This window comes from Oncorhynchus mykiss, chromosome 8 (assembly GCF_057628025.1).
Source record: "Oncorhynchus mykiss isolate SJ-2025 chromosome 8, ASM5762802v1, whole genome shotgun sequence".
Lineage (NCBI taxonomy): Eukaryota > Metazoa > Chordata > Actinopteri > Salmoniformes > Salmonidae > Oncorhynchus > Oncorhynchus mykiss.
Window position 1 is genome coordinate 4,099,291 of NC_143029.1, and position 18,564 is coordinate 4,117,854.

At 43.0% G+C, this 18,564-nt stretch overlaps 1 protein-coding gene across 1 annotated transcript in view; it reads left to right on the plus strand.

Annotated features, from left to right (window-relative positions):
- Positions 1 to 1,667: 1,667 nt before the first annotated feature.
- The window catches only part of LOC118965482 (fibronectin type III domain-containing protein 4-like), a 72,106-nt gene continuing 55,209 nt past the window's right edge, over positions 1,668 to 18,564 (plus strand). The window contains exon 1 of the mRNA XM_036984576.2: positions 1,668 to 2,343. Coding sequence (XP_036840471.1) covers positions 2,268 to 2,343 — 76 coding nt within the window. The 5' untranslated portion in view covers positions 1,668 to 2,267. The remainder of the gene's footprint in view (positions 2,344 to 18,564) is intronic.

Below are 18,564 nucleotides of genomic sequence, written 5' to 3' on the forward strand. Positions count from 1 at the left end.
GACAAGGTAAAAATCTGCCGTTCTGCCCCTGAACAAGGCAGTTAACCCACTGTTCCTCGGGCGCCGATAACATGGATGTCGATTAAGACAGCCCCCCCCCCCCCCTCCCCCTGCACCTCTCTGATTCAGATGGGTAGAATTAAATGCGGAAGACACATGTCAGTTGTACAACTGACCCGGTATCTCCCCCTCCTTCTACATTGCTCATGAAGACCATCTTTTTGCCATTGCAGGATCATGATCATTGCAGTATTATTGTTGGGTAGGTTTTAGTACACAATATATGATGACCACTGTCAAGGGTATGGGGGATTTGTTGTGAAAAAAACGCTCCCTTCGACAGAACCCGTATGCTCTCAAAAATTGCACATGAAGTCCTGTGATTACAGTATTTTGACCGAATAACTAATTCCAACAGCTGTTAAGTAGATGATCTACTGCAAGTAACAGTGTTTTTACGGTGGAGGACCTGCAGCACGGTGACACATAACTATGATAGTCGTATTATTTCAGTGTGTGTCTTCACCCTTAAAGGGCACACCGTAGGGGACATGCTGTCACTATCCGTCTACGTTCTGTCAACCACAGACAGACATGTTTGTTCGTCAACCACAGGCCTGAATCCATGTAACAACAACCTTCAAAAAGCCTTTGTTTAGCCACCCATGGCCCAGGAGAGGAGAGAGAGAGAGAGGAAGCCTTCATTTAGACATCCATGGCCATACATTTTGACCCTAAACAGAGAGTACACGGTGGCAGAATACCTGACTACTGTGACTGACCCAAAATTAAGGAAAGCTTTAACTATGTACAAACCCAGTGAGCATAGCCTTGCTATTGAGGCCTCTGTAGGCTGACCTGGTTCTCAAGAGAAGACAGGCTATGTGCAACACTGGTCCCGAAATGAGGTGGAAAGTGAGCTGCACTTCCTAACCTCCTGTCAAATGTATGACCATATTAGAGACACAAACAGTGCATTCAGAAAGTATTCAGACCCCTTGACTTTTTACACATTTTGTTACGTTAAAGCCTTATTCTAAAATGGATTAAATTATTTTATTTTTTCTCATCAATCTATACACAATACCCCATAATGACAAAAGCGAAAACATATTTTTTTTTGTAACGTTTGCAAATGTATACAAAATGAATAACAGAAATACCTTATTTACAGAAGTAATCAGTACTTTCTGAATACACTGTACTTCCCTCAGATCACACAGACCAACAAACGATTTAAAAACAAACCCAATGTTGATAAACTCCCATATCTACTGGATGAAATACCCCAGTGTGACATCACAGCAGCAAGATGTGTGACCTGTTGCCACGAGAAAAGAGCAACCAATGAAGAACAAACACCATTGTAAATACAACCCATATTTATGTTTATGTTGATTTATTTTCCCTTTTGTACTTTAACTATTTGCACATCATTACAACACTTTACATAGACATATGACATTTAAAACGTCTCTTTTCCTCTGGAACTTATGTGAGTGCAATGTTTACTATTCATTCTGTACTGTTTATTTCACTTTTGTTTATTGTCTTTCACTTGCTTTGGCAATAAAGCCCCTTAAATTGAAATTGAGAGAGAGAGAGATCAACATGAATCAATTATCAGAAAGCAGTGCTTACTAGATTGAGGCGCGCTGCCTGCAGCCGAGGCGCTGTCTGTAGTTTATAGCGCTGCTGGAGCGCTGTCCGATGTGCTGAAAGTCTCAACGCATCCCCCTCATTGTCTTAATCACAGGTTACCTGTAGCCTATTCATTGTACATGATACATGACTAGCTCCTAGGAGATTGAGAATCACACTTGAAGATGGCATGAGTGTTATATTTTTGTGGAAGCCTCTTTTTTTAATAAATCCTTGGAGAAGATCGAAGGCTTCGGAACGCCGTCATTTGGACCAGACGGTTTGAGAAAGGAGAGGAGGTGAGGAGGCTCTGCTATCTGAGGGATGGTTAACGAATACATATTGGATTATTGTTGACATGAATGTACCGGGACATGTTGACAAAAATGTTTGTTAATGTGATCTCTTTTGTCACATATCTGAAGGTAGTTAACCTACTCTGAATAGGGTAATTGGACTCGGTTTCAACGGTCACTTCGGATAATAGGGATGATTCGTGAAAGGAATTGTCCTAATTTGCTATAAATTGCAGCAGGCATTAAGTTGCCGAAAAGTTGGGTACTTGAAGAAGATCGGACATTTATGCATTTTGGTCTATAGATCTGGGACGAATAAAACGCCAAGCCATGTCTCGTCTGCTTGTGTTGGTGAACTGTGCTGTCCAGTTGCTCTTCTCCAGCGACACGCTTGTGGTCACAGCAAGTAAGTTCATATTGAATATTATTGTCATGGCTTTCTTATTTTTCTCTAACGAGCTGTTTCTGCCAATCCTTTCTCACTCACTGTGCCAAAACAGAATATCCATCTGGAAATGTGGACATTGAATGCGCTTTCGCCAACGATAGGTTGGTGGGTAAATGCTGAGCAGACAGCTCCAATATTTAATTCACCATTTATTGTGATGGATTTTAAATTATTCAGACGCATGTAACATGTTGACTTGATCGTTCAACTTTTACAAGTAACCTTCACTTCTTATTTTGCAAACCTGTTTCTAATTAGCCAGTGATTATTAGTTAATAGTCATTAACCATAGATATTAACCATAGTTGTTATTTATTTATTTATTTCACCTTTATTTAACCAGGTAGGCTAGTTGAGAACAAGTTCTCATTTGCAATTGCGACCTGGCCAAGATAAAACAAAGTAGTTCGACACAAACAACACAGAGTTACACATGTTGAGAACACCTTTATTTAACCAGGTAGGCTAGTTGAGAACACCTTTATTTAACCAGGTAGGCCAGTTGAGAACACCTTTATTTAACCAGGTAGGCTAGTTGAGAACACCTTTATTTAACCAGGTAGGCTAGTTGAGAACACCTTTATTTAACCAGGTAGGCTAGTTGAGAACAAGTTCTCATTTACAATTGCGACCTGGCCAAGATAAAACAAAGCTGTTCGACACAAACAACAACACAGAGTTACACATGGAGTAAAACAAAACATACAATCAATGATACATTAGAAAAAAATAAGTATATATATAGTGAGTGCAAATGAGGTAAGGGGATGAGGTAGTTGGATGGACTATTTACAGATGGGCTATGTACAGGTGCAATGATCTGTGAGCTGCTCTGACAGCTGCTGCTTGAAGTTAGTGAGGGAGGTAAGAGTCTCCAGCTTCAGTGATTTTTGCAGTTCGTTCCAGACATTGGCAGCAGAGAATTGGATGGAAAGGCGGCCAACGGAGGAATTGTCTTTGGGGCTGACAAGTGAGATATACCTGCTGGAGCGCGTGCTACAGATGGGTGCTGCTATGGTGACAAGTGAGCTGAGATAAGGCTGGGCTTTACCTAGCAGAGACCTGAAGATAACCTGTAGACAGTGAGTTTGGCAACACGTATGAAGCGAGGGCCAGCCAACGAGAGCATACATGTCGCAGTGGTGGGTAGTATATGGGGCTTTGGTGACAACGGATGGCACTGTGATAGACTGCATCCAATTTGTTGAGTAGAGTGTTGGAGGCTATTTTGAAAAGGACATCGCCGAAGTCGAGGATCGGTAGGATGGTCAGTTTTACGAGGGTATGTTTGGCAGCATGAGTGAAGGATGCTTTGTTGCGAAATAGGAAGCCGATTTTGGATTGGAGATGCTTAATGTGGGTCTGGAAGGAGAGTTTGCAGTCTAACCAGACACCTAGGTATTTGTAGTTGTCCACATATTCTAGGTCAGAACCGTCCAGAGTAGTGATGCTGGACGGGCGGGCAGGTGCGGGCAGCTATCGGTTGAAGAGCATGCATTTAGTTTTACTTGCATTCAAGAGCAGTTGGAGGCCACGGAAGGGGAGTTGTATGGCATTGAAGCGCGTCTGGAGGTTAGTTAGCACAGTGTCCAAAGAAGGGCCAGAAGTATACAGAATGGTGTCGTCTGCATAGAGGTGAATCAGAGAATCACCAGCAGCAAGAGCAACATCATTGATGTAAATGTAACAGTATAATTTTAGACCGTCCCCTCGCCCATACCCGGGCGCGAACCAGGGACCTTCTGCACACATCAACAGTCACCCTCGAAGCATCGTTACCCATCGCTCCACAAAAGCCGCGGCCCTTGCAGAGCAAGGGGAACTACTACTTCAAGGTCTCAGAGCAAGTGACGTCACTGATTGAAACGCTATTTAGCGCCCACGCTAACTAAGCTAGCCGTTTCACATCCGTTACATAAACAGAGAAGAGAGTCGGCCCAAGAATTGAACCATGTGGCACCCCCATAGAGACTGCCAGAGGCCCAGACAACAGGACCTCCGATTTGACACACTGAACTCTATTTGAGAAGTAGTTGGTGAACCAGGCGAGGCAGTAATTTGAGAACCCAAGGCTGTTGAGTCTGCTGATAAGAATGTGGTGTTCGACAGAGTAGAAAGCCTTGGCCAGGTCGATGAAAACGGTGAGATTCTAAATGGTCGGTGATCTGTTTGTTAACTTGGCTTTCGAAGACCTTAGAAAGGTGGGGTGGGATAGATATTGGTCTGTAGCAGTTTGGGTCTAGAGTGTGGGTCTAGCTGGGGTCTAGTTTGGGTCTAGCTGACCACGGCAGCTTTCCAATCTTTGGGGATCTCGGATGATACGAAAGAGAGGTTGAACAGGCAAGTAATAGGGGTTGCAACAATTTCTGAAGATAATTTTAGAAAGAGAGGGTCCAGATTGTCTAGCCATCGTTATTAACCGTAGTTTTTAACCATAGTCATACAGTATAATTGCATGTGTTCCCTTTGCTAAATATGGACGACATTGTTTCTTGTATTCCCATGATACAGTTGATTCAATCACTGGACATCTACAGCAAAGTCTTTTAAGACAGTGGAAACTTGGACATCTGTTGTATCATCAATGATTTACCATTGTGTATCCATCCATTAAGTCCCAGTGCTTTACATACAGCAAGCTACCTGTCTATAGACATGTCTGTAAACAATACTCGTAGCGACATCTTGAACATTTTATTGTCGTCCGACATCAAACTTGTCGTTTTTCGTTAAGAAAAAGTATAAACACAAAACGACAGCTTCTGCATGACATCAGCATCCCGGTGCTCCAGATAGCATACCTTCACTATTTTAACACCGATAAACCCATCCATCTCAAAATGAATTCATTAAATATCAGCCTAGCAAGCCAGGCAACTAAAAGCTATTTTGTAATGAATGTTTTGGTTAGTTGCTAGCTAGTTATCTAGAGGCTATCCAGTTCAAATAATGAATGACAGAGTATAAATGACAATGTCTGAAATGTAGCTACTTTTTGTTCATTTTTTCAGGAAATCCAGTTATCCAGTTCAAATAATGAATGACAGAGTAAATACAGGAAAATACATGTAAAAACAGCCTAATAATTATTTACAAGGTAATAGTTAGCTTTACAGAAAATAGCTTATGGTCACACCGTGAATAAATAAAAGTAGATCATTCTTCTGATAATTTTTTAAAAGTCCTGCATCATCTTGTCACGGGACGATTTGGTTGCTGTGGCATTCCGGTAACAACGACATCGGTCGTTACGGGAGGATTTGGTCTGGTTGCTGTGGCATTCCGGTAACAACGACATCGGTCGTTACGGGAGACTTTGGTCTGGTTGCTGTGGCATTTCGGTAACAACGACATCGGTCGTTACAGGAGGATTTGGTCTGGTTGCTGTGGCATTCCGGTAACAACGACATCGGTCGTTACGGGAGACTTTGGTCTGGTTGCTGTGGCATTCCGGTAACAACGACATCGGTCGTTACGGGAGGATTTGGTCTGGTTGCTGTGGCATTCCGGTAACAACGACATCGGTCGTTACGGGAGGATTTGGTCTGGTTGCTGTGGCATTCCGGTAACAACGACATCGGACGTTACGGGAGGATTTGGTCTGGTTGCTGTGGCCTTCCGGTAACAACGACATCGGACGTTACGGGAGGATTTGGTCTGGTTGCTGTGGCATTCCGGTAACAACGACATCGGACGTTACGGGAGGATTTGGTCTGGTTGCTGTGGCATTCCGGTAACAACGACATCAGACGTTACGGGAGGATTTGGTCTGGTTGCTGTGGCATTCCGGTAACAACGACATCGGTCGTTACGTCGGTCAACTTGTTTTGACCAGTGGCAATTGTCGCGTTATAATTGTCTACAAACATGTAGTTAGACCAAGTATAAACTGGCCATTAGACTAATGCATATACTTCCATATGCATTGCCATCAAAATAAGAAAACATATAGGCCAATAGTAGGCATGATGAATTCGTTGTACCTCAGAACTTTCCATTTTAATCAAGGTTTCTCACAATCTCTAATCTCTCTCTGAATTCACAGAACGCTGCAATTCTCTACGTTTGAAGTGGGTTTGAAAACGCGGGGCTTCCGTGGGCCCGCACCTTGGCTTGTGTGCTTTCTGTCCAGTGGGAAGAAGCGTGCTGCCCACTCGGTTGACAGTCGATTGATGGAGCGCGCATTGATGTTTAATCTCTGCGGGGAAAAAAGGGATTCTCAGAGCCATCAGGAGGAACAGGAAAATCATTAGAATAATCATTAGGACTGTCCTAAATATGAATGGCTCACTGCAAACAGACCTGGATGATGAAATAGCTGTGGAACTAAGGTTGGCCATTCTGAACGCACCGAGACAGTTGGGATTTACAATCTGTCTATTTTAATTTGAACATCCAATATAACAGAGCTACATTTTATGGTTCCCCATTAAGTTTTATTTTAACGAAATGACGTCATTGAATAAATGGGGAATTATGGTGTGAAATATATCTTAGAAGGGGACAAATCAGGTGGACATAAATTGCCCATATAAACTGTAGAAAAAAAAAGTTGTTTCAATAATTTTTTTATTAAGTAACTAGTGTTACCTGAACAAAACATGTTTTGCACAAATGTGGATCCAACTTGACAAAACCGTAGATTAAAATGTGGTCAATTTAAAATGATGTGTTTGCTCAACTTGTCTCTTATGTTCATTCAACTAGAAAATATTATTTGGGCATTTCACCTAAAAAAAAAAGGCTGTTGACCTAATTAGACACACCACAGTGCTTTTGACAAACAATGTTTTGAAATTATAAAACGTATTTGACACATTTAAATAAATGATTATGTTGTGCATTTTCATTTATACAGTGGTTGTTATTGTCAGTGGTTATTATTGTCAGTGGTTATTATTGTCAGTGGTTATTATTGTCAGTGGTTGTTGTTGTCAGTGGTTGTTGTTGTCAGTGGTTGTTATTGTCAGTGGTTGTTATTGTCAGTGGTTATTATTGTCAGTGGTTATTATTGTCAGTGGTTATTATTATTAAAGTCCCCATCTGGGACTTTAACTCACAAGCTCTTGGTTCACAGCATTCCAATCTTCCTGTTCGACACCATGTCTGTTACTTTATCAAAATTATTTGAAAGAGCAAAACATATATATTTTATCTTGTAGGCCTGCTGCCGATAGCTGACAGGAGTCCCCTGGTGTGTGTGTGGTGACTGTAGAGACGTAGACAGGAAGGAACAGGACAAGACATGTGGTGACTGTAGACAGGAAGGAACAGGACAAGACATGTGGTGACTGTAGACAGGAAGGAACAGGACAAGACATGTGGTGATGTAGACAGGAAGGAACAGGACAAGACATGTGGTGACTGTAGACAGGAAGGAACAGGACAAGACATGTGGTGACTGTAGAGACGTAGACCGGAAGGAACAGGACAAGACATGTGGTGACTGTAGAGACGTAGACAGGAAGGAACAGGACAAGACATGTGGTGACTGTAGACAGGAAGGAACAGGACAAGACATGTGGTGACTGTAGACAGGAAGGAACAGGACAAGACATGTGGTGACTGTAGACAGGAAGGAACAGGACAAGACATGTGGTGACTGTAGAGACGTAGACAGGAAGGAACAGGACAAGACATGTGGTGACTGTAGAGACGTAGACAGGAAGGAACAGGACAAGACATGTGGTGACTGTAGACAGGAAGGAACAGGACAAGACATGTGGTGACTGTAGACAGGAAGGAACAGGACAAGACATGTGGTGACTGTAGAGACGTAGACAGGAAGGAACAGGACAAGACATGTGGTGACTGTAGACAGGAAGGAACAGGACAAGACATGTGGTGACTGTAGACAGGAAGGAACAGGACAAGACATGTGGTGACTGTAGACAGGAAGGAACAGGACAAGACATGTGGTGACTGTAGACAGGAAGGAACAGGACAAGACATGTGGTGACTGTAGAGACGTAGACAGGAAGGAACAGGACAAGACATGTGGTGACTGTAGACAGGAAGGAACAGGACAAGACATGTGGTGACTGTAGAGACGTAGACAGGAAGGAACAGGACAAGACATGTGGTGACTGTAGACAGGAAGGAACAGGACAAGACATGTGGTGACTGTAGAGACGTAGACAGGAAGCAACAGGACAATATGTGTGGTCCATAAGGTTGTCTCTGAGAGCCAGAGGCTTTGTCCCCGACTCACACCTAGATTTGCAATGCCACCATCGTTGCTCGTCCCACTGTAGAGTCCCTGTGCAGAATGTAAACTTACACACACAAACACACACACATACACACAAACAATCACACACCCACGCACACACACACAGACAGCCAGACCAGTTGGGAGTCATCAGCGGTTTTCATAAACTACATTACCATGACCTGATCTTCTCGGTCCACACGGAGAAAAGCCAAGAAAATACATTGGGTTGTTAGTGACACAAACGGTCATTTATCAGGCATGAATTATAACAGCAGGCTTGAAATATACCATCAGGCTTGAATTATACCACCGGGCTTGAAATATATCTGCAGGCTTGAATTATACCACCAGGCTTGAAATATACCAACAGGGTTGAATTATAGAGACGTAGACAGGAAGGCTTGAATTATACCACCAGGCTTGAATTATACCACCAGGCTTGAATTATACCACCAGGCTTGAATTATACAGTCAGGCTTGAATTATACCACCAGACTTGATTTATACCACCAGGCTTGAATTATACCACCAGGCATGAATTATACCACCAGGCTTGAAATATATCTGCAGGCTTGAATTATACTTACAGGCTTAAATTATACCACCAGGCTGCTAGAGGATTGTATTAGCGGAGAATGTATGTGTATCTCTGACTCTCATGGAGAGATGGGCCATGGAGTGGCTATACAGAAACATTGTGACAAATACTTGAAGTCAAATATCTGATAACCTGTGGTTTAACCACATACGGTAGGTATCTCAGTGAGAAAAAACCCGCTCTGTCTGTGCCTGTAACGTCTCTCGTCGGAAGGCGTGGACCAAAACGCAGCGTGGTAAGTTTATGATTCTTTATTACTCAAAACACACTCGAACAAAATAACAAAGTGAAAAAACAAAACAGTTCTATCAGGTGCAGACACTAAACAGAAAACAACTACCCACAAAACACAGGTGGGGAGAAGGCTGCCTAAGTATGATTCCCAATCAGAGACAACGATAGACAGCTGCCTCTGATTGGGAACCACACACAAAGAAATAGGAAACATAGAATACCCACCCTAATCACACCCTGACCTAACCAAATAGAGAAATAAAACGGCTCTAAGGTCAGGGCGTGACAGTGACTGAATTGGGAACCACCGCTGGAGGCCCCGGACTGGGGACCGTCGCTGGAGGCCCCGGACTGGGGACCGTCGCTGGAGGCTCCGGACTGGGGACCGTCGCTGGAGGCTCCGGACAGGGGACCGTCGCTGAAGGCTCCTTGCCCTAGATTTTCACTACAGGCTCCGGGCCATGGATCATCACTGGAGGCTTTGTGCCATGGATCATCAATACAGGCTCCGGGCCATGGATCATCACTGGAGGCTTCGTGCCATGGATCATCACTACAGGCTCCGGGCCATGGATCATCACTGGAGGCTTCGTACGTGGAGCCGGAACAGGTCTCACCAGACTGGGAAGATGCACTGGAAGCCTGGTGCGTGGAGCTGCCACAGGGCTTACCAGGCTGTGGAGACACACGGGAGGCTCCGTGCCATGGATCATCACTGGAGGCTTCGTGCCATGGATTATCACTGGAGGCTTTGTGCCATGGATCATCACTAGAGGCTTTGTACGTGGAGCCGGAACAGGTCTCTGGAGGCCTGGTACGTGAGGCCTGGTGCGCGGAGCTGCGACAGGGCTTACCAGGCTGTGGAGACACACTGGAGGCCTGGTACGTGGAACCGGAACAGGTCTCACCGGACTGGGGAGATGCACTGGAAGCCTGGTGCGTGCCACAGGCACAGGATACACTAGGCCGTGGAGGCGCACTAGATGTCTCGAGCTTAGAGCTGGCACAACCCGTCCTGGCTGGATGACCACTTCCGCCTGGAAAATGAGGGGCGCTGGCACAGAGCGCACAGGCCTGTGAATGCTCACTGGAGACACCGTGCGCATCACCGCATAACAAGGTGCCTGACCAGTCACACGCTCCCCACGGTAAACACTGGGAGTTGGCTCAGGTCTAAACCCTGACACCAACAATCTCCCCGTGTGGGGGCTGCCTCTCGGGCTCCCGTTGTTGTCGTGACGTCTGGTCTCGTTGCCGTTCCTCTAATTCCTCGTCTCTTCGCTGTTCCTTCTTTCTGCTTCTCCTCCCTTGGACGGGCGATACTCTCCAGCCTGCGCCCAGGGTCCTTTTCCGTCCAGGATCTCCTCCCATGTCCACTCGTCCTTTTTACCACGCTGCTTGGGTCCTTTGGTGGTGGGTAGTTCTGCAACGTCTCTCGTCGGAAGGCATGGACCAAAACGCAGCGTGGTAAGTTCTTTATTACTCAAAACACACTCCAACAAAATAACAAAGTGAAAAAACAAAACAGTTCTATCAGGTGCAGACACTAAACAGAAAATAACTACCCACAAAACACAGGTGGGGAGAAGGCTGCCTAAGTATGATTCCCAATCAGAGACAACGATAGACAGCTGCCTCTGATTGGGAACCACACACAAAGAAATATGAAACATAGAATGCCCACCCTAATCACACCCTGACCTAACCAAATAGAGAGGTCAGGGTGTGACAGTGCCTGTATATCTGCCTGTCTTTCTGTCTCTCTGTCTGTCTAACTGTCTGTGTGTCTATCTACCTGTATGTGTGCCTGTCTGTCTAACTGTCTGTGTGTCTATCTACCTGTATGGGTGCCTATCTGTCTGGCTGTCTACATTTCTGTCTACCTGTCTGCTTGTCTGGATGCCTGTCAGCCTGTCTTTCTGCTTGTCTGCCTGTCTGCCTGTCTGCCTGTATGCCTGAGGGATTGTAGGCAGTGATTACATTAAACTCATACTAGCCCCTGGTCCCATCTGGTCCTAGTGTATTGTCACACTGTCCCTGGTCACCTTCTGAGCTGTGTCCCAAATACTACCCTCCCTATATAGGGCTTTGGTCAAAAGTAGTGCACTATAAAGTGACTAGGGAGTAGGGTGTCATTTCAGACAGACTGTCTCTTATAGGATGAATGAACGCTGTTACACCTGAGGGAGATGACAGTGTGAGACACTTCCCTGACTCTATCTAGCTGTCCTCCATTTGACCCATCACTAAGCTTGCTTGCTGTAGCCATTGTAGAGACTGCCTGGCTTTGTTCAGAATGGAAGATTAGAATGTTGTGGAGTTCTGCTGGCACCTACACTTGTTTCTGACACCGTCAGGTATCCTCAAGGTGCTTTCCGAACAAAACAACAACCATTATCTATTGTGCATGCTACGGCAAACACATACTTGCGAAACAGGCGTATATATACTGAGATCATGTGACAGATCATGTGACACTTAGATTGCACACAGGTGGACTTTAATTAACTAACTACGTGACGTTAGAAGTTGAAGGTTGAGTTGACGTAGTTGCTACGCGATTAAAGGCTACATGTTAGCTGTTCCCATCACATAAGCTTACACATTTAGCCCTATGCTAACCTCACCAGGTGGCCTGTAAATTATTTCTTGTAACAAATTCTGTATGGGCCGATTAAAATCGTTGATGTAGTTGGACATGTTCCAACACTTGTTCATTGAAGCGTCCTTAACAGAAGTTCAAAAGCACATTCTGATCATCAAGGCAACTAAATCAGGTGTATTTGATTGCCTGGTCAAATTGCTCTCTGTGTTGGGTGACTAGCTCCATGGTTGCAGATTGTGACAAGGGTTTAAATCTTTACTATGGCCATCCCATGGTTATATTACAATGGCTTTTTTTCTTTCCGTAAAGCCCAGCTCTGTGGACCTATGGACAGATACTACAATCTCCTCTGTGGAGCTTTGCAGCTCCTTCAGGGTTATCTTTTGTCTCTTTGTTGCCTCTCTGATTAATGCCCTCCCTGCCTGGTCTGTGAGTTTTGGTGGGTGGCCTTCTCTTGGCAGGTTTGTTTTGGCGCCATATTCTTTCAATCTTTTAATAATGGTGCTCCGTGGGATGTTCAAAGTTTCAGATATTTTTTTATAACCCAACCCTGATCTGTACTTGTCCACAACTTTGTCCCTGACATGTTTGGAGAGCTCCTTGGTCTTCATGGTGCTTGCTTGGTGGTGCCCCTTGCTTAGTGGTGTTGCAGACTCTGGGGGCCTTTCAGAACAGGTGTATAAATATACTGCGATCATGTGACAGATCATGTGACAGATCATGTGACAGATCATGTGACAGATCATGTGACACTTAGATTCCACACAGGTGGACTTTATGTAACTAATAATGTGACGTCTGAAGGTAATTGGTGGCACCAGATCTTATTTAGGGGCTTCATAGTAAAGGGGGGTGAATACATATTCACGGACAACTTTTCAGTTGTTTTTTTTCTTGCATTTTTTGAAATAAGTAATTTTTTTCATTTCATTTCACCAATTTGGACTATTTTGTTTATGTCCATTACATGAAATCCAAATAAAAATCCATTCAAATTACAGGTTGTAATGCAACAAAATATGAAAAACGCCAAGGGGGGTGAAGACTTCAGCATGGCACTGTATATGACATAGGGTATATGACATAGGTTATATGACATAGGGTATATGACATAGGGTATATGACATAGGTTATATGACATAGGGTATATGACATAGGTTATATGACATAGATGACATAGGGTATATGACATAGGTTATATGACATAGGGTATATGACATAGGGTATATGACATAGGTTATATGACATAGGGTATATGACATAGGGTATATGACATAGGTTATATGACATAGGGTATATGACATAGGGTATGTGACATAGGGTATGTGACATAGGTTATATGACATAGGGTATATGACATAGGGTATATGACATAGGTTATATGACATAGGTTATATGACATAGGGTATATGACATAGGTTATATGACATAGGGTATATGACATAGGTTATATGACATAGGGTATATGACATAGGGTATATGACATAGGTTATATGACATAGGGTATATGACATAGGGTATATGACATAGGGTATATGACATAGGTTATATGACATAGGGTATGTGACATAGGTTATATGACATAGGGTATATGACATAGGGTATATGACATAGGGTATATGACATAGGTTATATGACATAGGTTATATGACATAGGGTATATGACATAGGTTATATGCCATAGGGTATATGACATAGGGTATATGACATAGGTTATATGACATAGGGTATATGACATAGGTTATATGACATAGGTTATATGACATAGGGTATATGACATAGGGTATATGACATAGGTTATATGGCACAAGCATTTTGCTACACTCTCATTAACATCTGCCAACCACGTGTATGTGACCAGTAAAATGTGAATTGATTTGATAGGCTATATTATTCGACAAATTCATAAGGAAAGCAATTTTGGAACAAGTTAGATTTGGAAATGAATGAGAACACGTTAGATTTGGAAATGAATGAGAACACGTTAGATTTGGAAATGAATGAGAACAAGTTAGATTTGGTAATGAATGAGAACACATTAGATTTGGTCTATATGAGAACACGTTAGATTTGGTAATGAATGAGAACACATTAGATTTGGAAATGAATGAGAACACGTTAGATTTGGAAATGAATGAGAACACGTTAGATTTGGAAATGAATGAGAACACGTTAGATTTGGTAATGAATGAGAACACGTTAGATTTGGAAATGAATGAGAACACGTTAGATTTGGTAATGAATGAGAACACGTTAGATTTGGAAATGAATGAGAACACGTTAGATTTGGTAATGAATGAGAACACATTAATTTGGTCTATATGAGAACACGTTTGATTTGGTAATGAATGAGAACACATTCGATTTGGTCTATATGAGAACACGTTAGATTTGGTAATGAATGAGAACACGTTAGATTTGGTAATGAATGAGAACACATTAGATTTGGTCTATATGAGGACACGTTAGATTTGGTAATGAATGAGAACACGTTAGATTTGGTAATGAATGAGAACACGTTAGATTTGGTAATGAATGAGAACACGTTAGATTTGGTAATGAATGAGAACACATTAGATTTGGTCTATATGAGGACACGTTAGATTTGGTAATGAATGAGAACACGTTAGATTTGGTAATGAATGAGAACACGTTAGATTTGGTAATGAATGAGAACACGTTAGATTTGGTCTATATGAGGACACGTTAGATTTGGTAATGAATGAGAACACGTTAGATTTGGTCTATATGAGAACACATTAGATTTGGTAATGAATGAGAACACGTTAGATTTGGTAATGAATGAGAACACATTAGATTTGGTAATGAATGAGAACACGTTAGATTTGGTAATGAATGAGAACACATTAGATTTGGTAATGAATGAGAACACGTTAGATTTGGTAATGAATGAGAACACATTAGATTTGGTAATGAATGAGAACACGTTAGATTTGGTAATGAATGAGAACACATTAGATTTGGTAATGAATGAGAACACGTTAGATTTGGTAATGAATGAGAACACATTAGATTTGGTAATGTCTAAAGATCTACACCTGTTGTATTCGGCGCATGTGACAAATTGCATTAGATTTGATTTGATCATTACATACTGTGTGGACAGTTATTTACATGTTTGAGTTGTCAACTCAACAATTGTACAGTATCTGTCAATGATAACAGCAACGAGGCTTCAATTCAAGCTTCTACTTCTAAAAATCCACCTTTCCAGAAACAAGTCTCTCACTGTTGCCGCTTGTTATAGACCCCCTTCTGCCCCCAGCTGTGCTCTGGACACCATATGTGAATTGATTGCCCCCCATCTATCTTCAGAGTTAGTACTGTTAGGTGACCTAAACTGGGACATGCTTAACACCCCGGCCGACCTACAATCTAAGCTAGATGCCCTCAATCTCACACAAATGATCAATGAACCTACCAGGTTCAACCCCAAATCTGTAAACATGGGCAACCTCATAGATATTATCCTGACCAACCTGCCCTACAAATACACCTCTGATGTCTTCAACCAGGATCTCAGCGATCACTGCCTCATCAACGACCAGCCTTCATCACTGTCAAACCCTCCCTAAAACAATTCAGCAGGCCTTTCTAATTCACCTGGCCCGGGTATCCTGGAAGGATATTGACCTCATTCTGTCAGTAGAGGATGCCTGGTTATTCTTCACAATCTTAAATAAGCATGCCCCATTCAAAAAATGTAGAAACAGGAACAGATATAGCCCTTGGTTCACTCCAGACCTGACTGCCCTTGACCAGCACAAAAACATCCTGTGGCGTACTGCATTAGCATCGAATAGCTCCCGCGATATGCAACTTTTAAGGGAAGTAAAGGAACCAATATACACAGGCAGTTAGGAAAGCAAAGGCTAGCTTTTTCAAACAGAAATGTGCATCTTGTAGCACAAACTCCAAAACGTTCTGGGACACTGTAAAGTCCATGGAGGTTCAGAGCACCATTTCAAGACTACCTCCTTTAGCTAAGATTCTTGAATCATTGGTCAATGTACAACTTTGTTCCTTTTTATCTGATAATTGTATTCTTAATTTAAACCAATCAGGGTTTTAGGCCTGGGCATAGTACTACCACAGCAACCACGCTAGTTGTTAATGATCTTGTCAAGGCCTTGGATGCTAAAAAAAGAGCTGTGCTGCTCTGTTCATTGATCTGTCAAAGACGTTCAACACTGTTGATCTTTCTGTTTTACTGAAGAAATTATCAAGAATAGGCCTGGGATATACATCCTGTTTATGGTTTCAGAATTATCTTAGTGACAGAGCTCAGGAAATCTTGCCAGATGGGTTTAAATCTGAATTATCTTAGCGACAGAACTCAGGCCATCTTGATAGATGGGGTTTAATCTGAATTATCTCAGTGACAGAACTCAGGCTATCTTAATAGATGGGGTTTAATCTGAATTTCTTGAGATTCAAAAAGGTGTTCCTCAGGGTTCTATTTTAGGTCCATTATTGTTTTACTTTGTATATTAATGACATAGGAAACACTGTTCATACTTGTAACATTCATCTCTATGCAGATGACACCGTGTTGTGTTCCTGTGCCACCTCAGTGCAGCAGGCTATTCGTGAACTTCAGGATGACTTTGATCCAGTTCTGAAATCACTGTACAGAACTTAAATGAGTGTTAAATTCAAGTAAAACCAAGCTTGTGCTGTTTTCTAGGGCACGAAATGTTGACCCCGAGGACCTGTATATGTGGAGCCCAAATTGAGCTGGTTTCTCAATATAAAGTACCTGGGTGTCTGGACTGATGACAAGTTGTCCTTCCTAACGCATATGGAAAATCTGACTAAGAAGCTAGGATTTTTTATATTGAAATAAATAGTGCCTTTTGGTGATATTGTTAACATGCATGCGGAAACCTTTGTTTTAAGCTCTTTGGACGCAGTCTTCCATTCAGCAATACGTTTTATCACAGGGGACAATTTTACAACTCAACATTGAGGTCTGTGTAAAAATGTGGGCTGGACCTCTCTGTCTATAAGAAGGCAGGATAGTGGGCTCGTTTCCCGGAACCACACATATGTAAACAAGCTTTGGATAAAAGCGTCTGGTATTTGGCATGAATTAATGTCTCCCTCTTGGTTCTTTGCTACTTGATAACATTGTGTTACTGTCTAAGAAGTCTGAGAATATTTTTCAGATTCTGTAAATGCCTGTTTTTGTTCGCCTTTGCACATCACACCATGTCCACATCAGAATGTGTCTGATGTGATGCTTTAACATACTGCGCTTTGGAGCACTATCAAGATGGAGGGACACAACCTCTCTCTCTCGCGCTCCTCTCTCTCCTCTCTCCTCTCTTTCTCTCTCTTTCCTCTCTCTCCTCTATCTCTCTCCTCTCTCCTCTCTTTCTCTTTCCTCTCTCTCCTCTATCTCTCTCCTCTCTCCTCTCTCCTCTCTTTCCTCTCTCTCCTCTATCTCTCTCCTCTCTCCTCTCTTTCTCTCTCTTTCCTCTCTCTCCTCTCTATCTCTCCATCTCTCTCCTCTCTCCTCTCTCTCCCTCCTCTCTCTTTCTCCTCTCTCTCCTCACTCTCTCTCTCTCCTCTCTCTCTTCTCTCTATATCTCGCTCTCCTCTCTCTCTCCCTCTCTCTCTCTGTCTCTCTCTCTCTCCTCTCTCTCTCTCTATCTCCCTCTCTTTCTCTCTCTCCTCTCTCTCTCCTCTCTCTCTCTCCTCTCTCTCTCTCCTCTCTCTTTCTCCTCTCTCTCCTCACTCTCTCTCTCTCCTCTCTCTCTTCTCTCTATATCTCACTCTCCTTTCTCTCTCTCTCTCCTCTCTCTCTCTCCTCTCTCTCGCTCTCCTCTCTACATCTCCCTCTCTATCTCTCTCTCTCTCTCTTCCTTCCCTCTATACATCTGTCAGCATCTATCTATGTTAACCCACCTCTACAATCGGAGCTTCTCAAATGGGAAAATGAGGTAGACCTGACCCCGCGACCCCATGATGTCACTCAATATCTCTCCACCCCCCCCCCCCCCCCCCCCCACCCCCACCCCCACCCCCCCAACACAGATACCTTAACAGTCTTTTCCCATGTGTGTCACCAGGCATTGGCTCCACTAGGCAGACCTGTATCTAACCCTGACCCCAGCAGGGTGTGTCATCTTAAAGTCATCTTAAAGACTGGTGGGAATGGATGACATTGCGTGAAGTTCCAAATTGCACCCTATTCCCTACCTAGTGCACTACTTTAGATATGGACCCATAACCACCTTATTCCCTATATAGTGCACTACTTTAGACATGGACCCATAACCACCCTATTCCCTATATAGTGCAGTACTATTGACCAGAGCTCATAGGGAATAGAGTGCAATTTGGGAAGTAAGTCTCCTCACTCTTGGAGTGATAGCTGGACCCCTGTCCCGCTGACATTCTACCGTATCTGTCATTGGTTGGAATTGATTTTCTTTCTTATATTGTGTGTCATCGGTCACCTTGGTGGCAGAACAGAACAGAACAGGGAGGCCAGTATTGATT